We start from the raw sequence: 12,779 nt of genomic DNA on the forward strand, positions 1-12,779 counted from the left end.
TTAATCATCTCAGGGTAATTTTCAAACTATCCACATTGCTGGATGCAGCCATTTAAACGAATGTCCATATCCACTGTGTGAAAAGCTTTAAGTGCATTATATCAGCCACCTAGTCCTTTGTACATAGTAGTACAGGAAGTATCTGCATATATAGATCCTCATATCACCTTTACTTCTGTATCGACCTGTAGTACCTTTAAATCTCCACTAAACAAGCACTTCCATCTCTTGGCTTAGACTCAACAGCTGCCACTTGGGGTCCAATAACTGTATGTCATAATAACTAACCACTCATTAAATGTCAGGCATTATAGGATAGACTAGACATCACCATCCAACTAGGAAAGGTGTCCTCACATGTATACAGGGGATTAAAATAATCATTTAAAGTGCCTACATCTGCATTCATCTAATGCTCCCAGCTCTCCATTTCCATGTGTATACTCACACCCAGCATCTGTAGCAGCACAATCTACTGTATTGTCCAACTGGGCAATGTCTTATAGAACCTCTCCACATATCCAAGATCCTTCTTGGGGATCAAAGTGAGTGCTAAATGGGTGCCCAACCAGTTTTGTCAGTTAAACCTGGCTTCATCGGAGATCACCCCAAATGATTGGAGAGTTGGTTTCCTAATATGGAATCCTCTGGCAAGATGGTATCCACACTGCCCCTCATACACCAACACACTGTCTTCCTCTGCTCCCTATGCACTTTTTCCCCTACTTCCTGTTCGTTGTGAGTGGAGGATATGTATATTGTATGTATGTGTGTGTGTGTGTGTGTGTGTATATGTACACTGCTAAAAAAAATTAAAGAACACTTTTTATTCAGAGTATAGCATCAAGTCAATTAAACTGCTGAGATATTCATCTGCTCAGTTAAGTAGCAAAGGGGGTTGTTAATCAATTTCAGCTGCTTTGGTATTAATGAAATTAACAACATGTGCACTAGATGGGCAACAATGAGACAACCCCCAAAACAGGAATGGTTTTACAGGTGGAAGCCACTGACATTTTTTTCCCTACTCATCTTTTCTGACTGTTTTTCACTCATTTTGCATTTGGCTAGGGTCAATGTCACTACTGGTAGCATGAGGCCATACCTGGTCCCTACAGAGGTTGCACAGGCAGTCCAACTCCTCCATGATGGTACATCAATACATGCCATTGCCAGAAGGTTTGCTGTGTCTCCCAGCAGTCTCAAGAGCATGGAGGAGATTCCAGGAGACAGGCAGGTACTCTGGGAGAGCTGGACAGGGCCATAGAAGGTCCTTAACCCAGCAGCAGGACTTGTATCTGCTCCTTTGTGCAAAGAGGAAAAGGGTTAGCACTGCCACAGCCCTACAAAATGACCTCCAGCAGGCCACTGGTGTGAATGTCTCTGACCAAACAATCAGAAACAGACTTCATGAGGGTGGCCTGAGGGCCTGACGTCCTTTAGTGGGCCCTGTTCTCACTGTGCTCGATTGGCATTTGCCATTGAACACCAGAATTGGCAGGTCCGCCACTGGCGCCCTGTGCTTTTCACAGATAAGAGCAGGTTCACCCTGAGCACATGTGACTTGAAAGGGTCTGGAGAACTGGAGAAGCCATGAAGAACGTTATGCTGCCTATAATATTGTTCAGCATGACCGTTTTGGTGGTGGGTCAGTGATGGTCTGGGGAGGCATATCCCTGGAGGGACACACAGACATTTACAGGCTAGACAATGGCACCCTGATTGCCATAAGGTATCGGGATGAAATCATTGGACCTATTGTCAGACCCTACGCTGGTGCAGTGGGACCTGGTTTCCTCCTGGTGCACAACAATGCCCAGCCTCATGTGGCGAGAGTATGCAGGCAATCCCTATTAGATGAAGGAATTGATACCATTGAATGGCCCCATTGCTCGCCTGAGCTAAATCAAATAGAACACCTCTGGTTGCATGTATGTTTCGGTCCAGCCAACGCTGCCAGGTTGCACCTCAGACTGTCCAGGAGCTTAGTGATGCCCTAGTCCAGATCTGGGAGGAAATACCCCAGGACACCATCCGTTGTTTCATTGGGAGCATGCCCGACATTGTCCGGCATGCATGCAAGCACGTGGGGGCCATACAATCTACTGAGTACCATGTTCAGCAAAATGGACTAGACTGCTGCATAATTTTTTTCACTTTGATTGTTGGGGTGTCTTTGACTTCAGTCCTCTGTAGGTTGATCATTTTCATTTCCATCAAATGATGGGGCATTCTGACGTTCCTAACACATTACCCAGTCCATATCAGTATAGATATCTAACGTGTATGTGTATATATACAGTATATATATATATTTATATATATATATATATATATATATATATATACACCTTGATGATTTGAGTGTTTAATAGCTCAATGGTAGCACCAAACAGTGAATTTTTCTATTGTATGAATATATATATATACAGTATATATATATATATATATATATATACACACAGTTGTGTTCAAAATAATAGCAGTCAGACATCACTAACCTGATCAATCACTGTTTTTGGTAGAAGTTCTATTCTATTATTCTATTTGGAGTTCTATTAGTGAGGTAATTCATTCTTTGAAAAACAGGTGGCAATTATTGCCCTTATTTAAGGAAGAAAGGCAGCAAATGTTGTCCATGCTGGTTACAGTGCATTTCTCTCTGAAATTCTGAGGAAAATGGGTCGTTCCAGACAGTGTTCAAAAGAACAGCGTACCTTGATTAAAAAGTTGATTGGAGAGGGGAAAACATATAAAGAAGTGCAGAAAATTATGGGCTGCTCAGCTAAAATGATCTCAAATGGTTTAAAATTGCAACCAAAATCTGAAAGACGTGGAAGAAAGCGAAAAAAACTATCATTCGAATGGATAGAAGAATAGCCAAAATGGCAAGGACTCAGCCAACAATCAGCTCCAGGAAGATCAAAGAAGGTCTAAAGTTACCTGTGAGTACTGTTACAATTAGAAGACGCCTATGTGAAGCCACGCTATCTGCAAGAAGCCCCTGCAAAGTCCCACTGTTGAAAAAAAGACATGTGCTGAAGAGGTTACAATTTGCCAAAGAGCACATTGACTGGCCTAAAGAGAAATGGCGCAACATTTTGTGGACTGATGAAAGTAAGATTGTCCTTTTTGGGTCTAGTGGCCGGAGACAGTTTGTCAGACGACCCCCAAACACTGAATTCAAGCCACAGTACACTGTGAAGACAGTGAAGCATGGTTTCGCAAGCATCATGATATGGGAATGTTTCTCATACTACAGTGTTGGGCCTATTTATACCAGGGATCATGGATCAGTGTGAATACATCAGAATACTTGAAAAGGTCATGCTGCCTTATGCTGAAGAGGAAATGCCCTTGAAATGGGTGTTCCAACAAGACAACGACCCCAAACACACCAGTAAACGTGCAACATCTTGGTTCCAGACCAACAAGATTGATGTTACGGAGTGGCCAGCCCAATCCCCGGATCTTAATCCAATAGAAAACTTGTGGGGTGACATCAAAAATGCAGTTTCTAAGGCAAAACCAAGAAATAGAGAAGAACAAACAAACGTTTTTCCCAACACTGGAGAAACCATTAGTACAACCGATCCTATCTAATCTACCTATAGCTCACCATTATTAACATATCATTTATTTTGAACAAAACGTACCCTCTTCATTTCAATACAGTGTATTCACAGGAAAAATCCAACCTCCTTCTATTTCAGCTAGGACCATAAAGGGGCTTATCTGTCACATACATAAAAAGTCTCCACCTGGTCACCAAATCAGCATATTTCAATAAGTTCCATTATACACACATTCATGGTGGATATTAAGTAGTGAAGTACCTTTTTGCTTATTAAGTCCAAAGAAGTGTTCTGTTGCTTTTTGTTTTATCAATTCACAAACCTTTTCTGCACTCATGGGATAAACAGTCCCCTAGGGAACATGGCTAAAATTCACTGTGAACGTAAGTATTTGTCTTATTTTTTTACTGCAAAAAAAAGAATAAATCTATTGGGATTCTTTTTGTAAAATCCTGCTATCATATTCACCCTTGTGGGGGTCTATATTTACCCTTTCAATTACTCAAAGTTTCAAAGTCCCAAAGCTTCCTTCCTGCTCAAACAGAAAATGACATGCTACAGGAGATCTTAAGTTGTATGTTTGTATATCAAACGGATTATTGCAAAGTCATTTTCTTACCATTCCTGTGGTAACATTTCAACAGTTGACTTGTAGATAAAGTTGCTGTATCATCTTCAACCAAGAATCTACAATTATCATATGTGCCACATTCTATGACATTTGATCTACTACTGTGTCTCCCATCATGTCCTCTGTGAGAGCTGTGCACTAACACATCATGAATAGATCTAGCCCCCATGTAGACAATGGTGGGGCTATCCACAATATGGTTTTTTGACAGATTCAACATTGCTTAAAATATGGCAATACTTCTGTACTTTGTCATCATATTTTTTATTTTATACCATAAAGTAGGTCCTTCTGCTCACTCTTGCCCTCTGATATGCTCGATTGATCCACTGTTTCTTATACTCAAATTTAAAGAATCTCTTTTTCAACTCTTCTGCTTCATTCTCAAAGTCTACTAGACTTGTAGAATTTCTATGGGCTTTCAAGTATTGCGCCACTAGTATACTTTTCTTCAAAGATTCCTGGAGTCCCATCCATATCCATCTTTATAGATAATTCCAAAAACGTGATCTTACTTGTGTCAAACATACTGTACATTTTAGATTTTAAAAACACAGTTTCCCCACAGTTTTCTCCACTTTGTCTCTTGTTCCTTGCCCAATGATGAGCATTTCACCAACGTACCTATACCAATCTAATATTTTGGATCAGTACACTGATTTTCCCATTCGCCCAAGTATAAATTAGCATAATTAGTGCCTATGGCTGTTCTCTGGTCCTGGCAGTGGCATTTGTCATTAAACTTAAACTTGTTATGTTCCAAAAGGAACCACAAAAATGTCAGCACAAATCTTGCATGTGTTTATTTAGCTTTAGACCTCATGTTCAACACCTTTTCTATAATCTTCAAATCCTTCTAATGAGGATTGAAGTTTCTCTACATCAAGTGTAACACCTGTCGTGGAATGACAATGTAATCCAATAACCTTAAAAGGTGTGTAGGAGGAGAGGGCAATTACAAATACTTGCAAGATCTTATCTACATATTCACCAACTTTTTCACTCAGGGATCCTTGGTCCAAAAGAATTGGTCAACGTAGGGAATGACTGATTGATTTATGGACCTGCTCTGCTGCTTCACTGATCTGTATTCACAATCTGTTTATCCATCAATCTTATATCAGCCATCCCTTCTGTATAAAGTTGCTTTCTTTTCTCTATTTAGCAACTTTTTCTAATTGCTGTTTTATTTTCCTCTGTGTTTTTCTACAGTATTGTCTCCTTATCTCTCCACTATAAAGGCTGCTTTTTCTTGTTTCCATCTTACAGCCTTATACTCAGAATGACTCTTCAACAATCCCTAAATAGCCCTCATCCTCATCATACACCATTTATTCAATCTGGATAAGGGTTCTGGAAACAATTCCACTGCTCTAGACACTAAGGGGCTGATTTACTAAAACTGGAGAGTGCAAAATCGGGTGCAGCTCTGTATAGAAACCAATCAGCTTCTAAGTTCAGCTTGTTCAATTAAGCTTTGACAAAAACACCTGGAAGCTGATTGGTTTCTATGTAGAGCTGTACAGGATTTTGCACTCTCCAGTTTAAGTAAATCAACCCCTAAATATCCACAATTAGCGCACATAGTGTTATTGATAGATAGTAATCACAATTTCATATGCCCAACTTTTGTGGGAACAGCTTGAGGATGGTCTCTTCCTGTTCCAACATGATTGTGCACCAGTGCTCAAAGCAAGGTCCATAAAGACATGGATGAGCAAGTTTGGAGTGGAGGAACTTGACTAGCCTGCATAGAGTCCTAACCTTAACCCAATAGAACACCTTTTAGATCACGGATGTCAAACTGGAGGCCCTCCAGCTGTTGCCAAACTACAAGTCCCATGAGGCATTGCAAGATTGACAGCTACAAGCATGACTCCCAAAGGCAGAGGCATGATGGGAGGGCCGCGCCAGTTTGACACCCCTGTTTTAGACTGCAAGCCAGGCCTTCTGATCCGACATCAGTGCCAGACCTCCCAGATCTTCAGCATAAGGCAGCATGACCTCTTCAAGTATTCTGATGTATTCAAACTGATCCATGATCCCTGGTATGCGATAAATAGGCCCAACACCATAGTATGAGAAACATCCCCATATAATGATGCTTGCGCAACCATGCTTCACTGTCTTCACAGTGTACTGTGGCTTGAATTCAGTGTTTGGGGGTTGTCTGACAAATTGTCTCCGGCCACTAGACCCAAAAAGAACAATCTTACTTTCATCAGTCCACAAAATGTTGCGCCATTTCTCTTTAGGCCAGTCAATGTGCTCTTTGGCAAATTGTAACCTCTTCAGCACGTCTTTTTTTCAACAGTGGTACTTTGCGGGGGCTAGGTATTGCCTGACTCTGAAGTCTCATGTCTGTGTGAGTGTGACCTGGCCGGCCGTCCATCACATTTTCAATGTGTCAGTGAGTGATCACATCATCACAATCCCACAACCTGCTCTTCTAGTGCCTGCTGAGCCTGCTGATCTGTGTCAGTGGGATCTTTCAGTTCAGGTGTTCCCTCTGTGTGTGTTGGCTGGGCTGCATGCAGTCATAGCATTTTATCTCCCTCCATTGCCTGGGGAATTCCAGCCTGGGATCTGTAAGAGTGTGGATCCATCATCCTCCACTCACTGCCACTGTCGCCCTGCCACTGCCAGCCACAGATACAGTGCATCAGTGACACTGATTTTGTCTTTACTATTGGTGCTGGTGGCATCTTATGGCACTTATTTTTGCAAATTAAAAGAAATTTAACAGTTTCATGTTTTGCTAATTTAATATTTTCTATTGTTTTTTATTTTTTTTTTACTTAAAGTAGCTGCTCTTGCCTAGGGTGCAAAATAGTCTAGCACTGGCCTTAGCCCCAGGATTTAATGCTCCATGATGCTACCCCTGATGCTTAGCTCTATCATGCCCATCAGGTCCTCAGCTTTACCATGCTCCCTCAGAACCTTAGCTCTGTCATGCCCACAAGATTCCTAAGCTCCACCCCTTTACCTTAGATCCCTAACTTTAGTATATCTCACTCAATCCTCATTTCCACCATACACCCAGATCTAAAGCCTCGAACACAATGAAAATAGTAGGCAAATGATCGTACAGTTTTTTTTTGCATATTAGTTCCATATCAAAAGTGAAGAGGTTACTAAAGTTATCAAAATTCTTGTATGACAGAAAGAAAATTCGGAAGTGATGTAATATATTTGTATTCTATTTTTGGATGAATATTGTACTAATTAAAAAAATATTTGAAAAGAGCAAGATTTCATTACAAACATTTTTAATGTAGTTATAGGCAGTGAGAGCAATAGGTAACAGCACACAGGAGACAATCAGAGGCAGTGTAAGCTCGGAAGTTATAATAATTTTTGGTCAAATGTATTCTATTTGCTTTATAAGCTTTTAGACTTTTTTTTATATTACATAAGATCTTTGTTTTACAGAGTCTATTTAAGACCCTGGCTCCTGGGTTTGATGTGCATTCTGAGTGTGGGTAGTGTAGGAACAGGTCTGTCAGGAACAGTGAATAGTGGTAGGGAAAGTTTCCAGATGAATAGGGAAAGGATGTGAGTTTTCCCGGTTGGGTGCCTTCTTGCCAGGCTGTTTGTGAACTTTGAACCTTGGCTTTAATATATGTTTTGTTCCCTGTAACTGAACTTTGTGTCTTAACTTCCACTGCTCCAAGCTGCCCCTCCTCACAAACATTTAATATATAACTGAGGATTTCCAAAACGCTACGGGTTAGTTAAGCCGATAACACAGCAGACATATCCAGAAGACACAAGGTTCCATTTGTCTGACTGACACTTTAGACTAAGCTTTCCAAAGAGGCAAGTCACGATCACGAGTCAATGTTTTAATTCACTTGTATTAATAAATATTGCAGCTTGAGCATTAGAGTCTGTAAACAACAATCTTTTTTAACAGTCTGTAAATAGAGACAAACATGAATAGAAGCCAAGGGCTCCACCAATAATTATTCAATAGCTTTTATTAACCTGGCTAAAAAAATATTTCTGATCAGAAATAAACAAACACACATCAAAAGGGAAAGTATTATGGTTTGGGGCAATAATTTTTTTTAATTGATACCTTTTTAAATTTATATTTAATGCTGTGGTTGTTTACAATCCATGATGTAGATGTTACAGAGAGAAAGAGAAAGCACAGTGCTTACTTTCAGATTACTGTATGCTTGAAATTCCATCATGCCCCATATGACCAGAGGAGGCAAGGAGGAGACATGAGTCATTCAGCTGAGGGTGTAAATTTAAAGGAAATGTGTCTGAGGAAATATGAAGGCTGCAATCCATAATCTCTTTATCTGAAAATACAATTTTCTAGCTGTCATGCTAAGCCAATGTCTTCAGTATTCAATGAGTGAATAGGTAGATCAGGAGTTCTGGTTTTGCTCTGATTTTGTGGGCTACATTCTCATTTCAAGTAAGTCACTCAAAATATTGAACCCAAAGAAAGACAGGAAAGTAGAATTTTGAGTAGGGTTCCAGCAGTGACAGCCTTCATATTTTTCTCAGATTTCCATTTTCACCTTAAGCTACTGAGCTATGTAAATACCAATTTTTCAACAGAGCAGTTTAGAACAGATTAATAAACCTGGGAAAAAATCAGCCTGTGTTTCTACCAGCCATCTAAAAAGTAAATATGAAATACTATTATGTCATATTGTATATTTCTGTGACAAAAAAGTTGAAAATATATTTTTTATTTTTAATCCTGAACATAATAAAGTAAGAAAATATATATGAAAGAAAGACAGAATCTGTATATTTAGAAAAAATTCTGGGCAAGATGACTATGTTTACTGGATCCAAACTTCATAGCAATAGCTGACTGTGGTTATCCTACATGTTGGTGACATACTGGCATTGAGTAGGAGAGACAGGCATAGCCCCAACCCAGCCCACAAATATATATTACTGTACTCCCCCCATGATCTGTAGGGAGGGTAACCTTGTATAGAGTTGCGTTGGCACATGCGAGGATTTCCAGCAAATTGCTTGACATGCATTTATTTTTTTTTAACACCTACTTTTTTTCCTTTTTATCTGAACAGCTGGTAAAATACCTGATAGATGGGAACCCTATAGAATCATCAGCGGCCAAATTAGCTGTAGGGAACTGATGGGATCCATAGGACCCTCATGGGACAAAATTGGGAGTTGCAGTTGAGTCTTTACCAGGCCCTAATAAAACCGACTCTTTCATTTCAAACAGCACATCACAAAATGATTCACTTTTCATATTTATAATGAATATGTATAGCATTTTATCTGTTGTTTTACTTTAAGATTTAACAAGACCTTTTTCATTTACAAGTGGATTAAAGGAAAATTATGTTAAATCAACAATGATTTTGTTCCTTATTCTAGACACACAAACAACAAAGTCAGTGAAGGACAAATGTAGATACGATTTGAGAACAAAGTATAAAGCCAGACTCACACAGACTGAACTCCAAGGAAGGTAACTGCACTATGAGGGTTATTGCAGTTCTAGCTTTCTTTTCTACACTTCAAACATCATTCGCAGCTGGAGACTCAATTGTAAAATTGAAAGACAATGGTTATGAAGACATTGTGATTGCCATTAACCCGAGGGTTCCTGAAGATGTTAGGATAATTGAGAAAATAAAGGTATGATTTTATTACTAATTGTTGTTTGTAGTGCTTATGTTCACTTTCAGCTAAAGTCCAATGGCATTGGCAAATTTGAGGCTGTTCTAACAGGCAAAGCTTTGAATATGAATATTGTGCCTAAGCAAGGCACAAGGAAGGAGTGGACACTTCCTACCTCCCTTTTTTTCTGCCTTCCTCTGGATCAACTGTGGGTATAGGATTATAACTTTTTTTTTCTATGGTTGAACTGCATGGACTTTTGTCTTTTTTCATCCAGACTAACTATGTAACTATGTATATCTACTGTTCTATAAGGCAGACACACTTTGCCCCTCCCCCCCATCCCTTCTCAGTGACAGAGTCCTTTATGGTCATTTAAAGTGATCCTGTTAGTCTCACCTAAGCCCATATACCACACAGTTCCTACATGCACAATTATTACCCAGTAATCCCTCCTCTCTCTGCTCTGGGACACACTATAGTGGGTGGTTTATCCTCAGGGCTGGGAGGGGGATATAGGAAATATTTTTCTAGTCTTAAGTGAACGTTTGCCCATATTATGCACATATAGTATGCACATTAAAATATTTACATGTATTTGTGATAGATATTTTGGGCCTACAATAATTAACATTATTGTGAACTTCTGATAGGGGTCTCAATTCCTGCAACTTATTTACCATCTGTTGCATCACCTCAACACCCCCCTTAGAAGGTTTCCTGTAGAGGTTTATGGTAGTATGGCCATCTGGTTGAACAAGCCCTGGAGTCATCATTTCTAACACCTCCTAGGGAGTATTGTCATAGATTTTCCTGTGGAAACTGGGTTTTCAAAGGAGGTATGCTTCACTGGACATTGGCCTATCCTAAATTCCATCTGATGAACTACAGTTGGCCAATATCTTTCACAAATCACAGAGCCCCTCTTTGAACAGAAATGGCAAAATACTGAAACCTATTGACGGGTGTGACTACCTGGAATGGAGGGGGTATAAAGTATACCATTGCTGACATTTCTGCCTCTTGGTCCCCTTGCCTCTTTGGAAGACCAGTCATCAGGATGTCTGTGTAATGTATTATTCTGTTTCTTTTCTGTAACATTCTTTCCTATAGTCATCTTTCTTTGTATTGGTAACATTCTGTATTTGAATTGTAATATTACTACTTTTAAAGTTATACCAGCTACATTATATTTTGTTATATGCTATTAATAGCAAGCTTCTGTTTCTGTGTAAATAAATTAGATCTTTATTTTTTGCACAGTTGTCATCCTTTGTTATTAACATTATTGGTAATAGCCACATGAGGATTGGCTAAATTCATGTGTAGACAAAAGGTTGTAATCACTTATTACATTTATAATCTTAGATAGAACCAAGGGAATAAGTGCGGTAGCAAAACTGCCAAAACAATTTTGAAAAAGAGGTGTGGTTTTGAGCTCTGGTTTCAGTGCAAATTTAAAGTAATTTCTCAGCATTTCAGGGCCAGTTCAGATGCAGTTCAGGACAGAATTTGAAGAGGGAAAACCGCATTGAAATCATGTTCACAAACTAAAGACATGTACGGTTAAGAGAAGGTTCCCATAGAAGTCAATGAGCCTGAATTCACACCTGCAGCAGGCCGCACTGCTTAACGTACCGGACCCTTGTTAAATTTGCAATGAATCTACACTCAGGCTGCACCGCATATATGTGAACCAACACAATAGAAATCAATGTTCTTTCACATGTAATGCGAATCGGATGCTGTTCAAAACGCATCTGATCCACATATATATGAACAGGCTCTAAAACACACCCTCATTTATCTCTGTAACTATAAGCATTGTGGAGAAATGTATTTTCTCAGGTCACAACAGAAAAATTCAAATAATAGCTCATCTCTTGTGTATGGTAGCAGAAACCAACTTGTGTGTCAACCTTTTGATATACAGTGTGGAACAGAAGTATTTGAACACCCTGAGATTTTGCAAGTTCTCCCACTTAGAAATCATGGAGGGGTTTGAAATTCACATTGTAGGTGCATTTCCACTCTGAGAGACAGAATTTAAAAAAAATTCAGGAAATCACATTGTATGATTTTTAAAGAATTTATTTGTCTTGCACTGCTGAACATAAGTATTTGAACACCTAAGAAACAGCAAGAATTCTGCCTCTCAAAGACCTGTTACTGTGCCTTTAAAAAGTCCACCTCTACTCCACTCATTAATCTAACTTAGTAGCACCTGTCTGAGCTCTTTAAAGACACCTGTCCACCCCACAGTCAGTCAGACGCCAACTACTACCATGGGCAAGACCAAAGAGCTGTCAAAAGACACCAGAGACAAAATTGTGGACCTCCAAAAGGCTGGAAAGGGCTACGGGGCAATTGCCAAGCAGCTTGGTGAAAATAGATCAACTGTTGGAGCAATTGTTAGAAAATGGAAGAGGCTAAAGACGACTGTCAGTCTCCCTCGGACTGGGGCTCCATGCAAGATCTCACCTCGTGGGGTATCACTGATGATAAGAAAAGTGAGGAATCAGCCCAGAACTACAAGGGAGGAGCTGGTCAATGACATGAAGTGAGCTGGGACCACAGTTTCAAAGGTCACTGTCGGTAGAACACTACGCTGTCATGGTTTGAAATCATGCATTGCACGGAAGGTTCCCCTGCTCAAGTCATCACATGTCCAGGCCCGTCTGAAGTTTGCCAATGACCATCTGGATGATCCAGAAGAGGCATGGGAGAAAGTCATGTGGTCAGATGAGACCAAAGTAGAACATTTTGGTCTAAACTTCACTCATCGTGTTTGGAGGAAAAAGAAGGATGAGTTGCATCCCAAGAACACCATCCCTACTGTGAAGCATGGGAGTGGTAACATCATGCTTTAAGGGTGCTTTTCTGCGAAGGGGACAGGACGACTGCACTGTATTAAGGAGAGGATGAATGGGGCCATTTATTGTGAGATT

The 12,779-nt window shown here is 39.9% G+C and overlaps 1 protein-coding gene across 1 annotated transcript in view; it reads left to right on the plus strand.

Annotated features, from left to right (window-relative positions):
* The window catches only part of LOC149469608 (calcium-activated chloride channel regulator 1-like), a 90,942-nt gene that overhangs the window by 10,406 nt on the left and 67,757 nt on the right, over nt 1-12,779 (plus strand). Inside the window, exon 2 of the mRNA XM_089668896.1 lies at nt 9,586-9,849. Within this exon, the coding sequence (XP_089525022.1) occupies nt 9,691-9,849 (159 nt within the window). The 5' untranslated portion in view covers nt 9,586-9,690. The remainder of the gene's footprint in view (nt 1-9,585; nt 9,850-12,779) is intronic.

This window comes from Staurois parvus, unplaced genomic scaffold (assembly GCF_062004578.1).
Source record: "Staurois parvus isolate SC_StPar_1 unplaced genomic scaffold, SC_StPar_1.0 ptg000066l, whole genome shotgun sequence".
NCBI lineage: Eukaryota > Metazoa > Chordata > Amphibia > Anura > Ranidae > Staurois > Staurois parvus.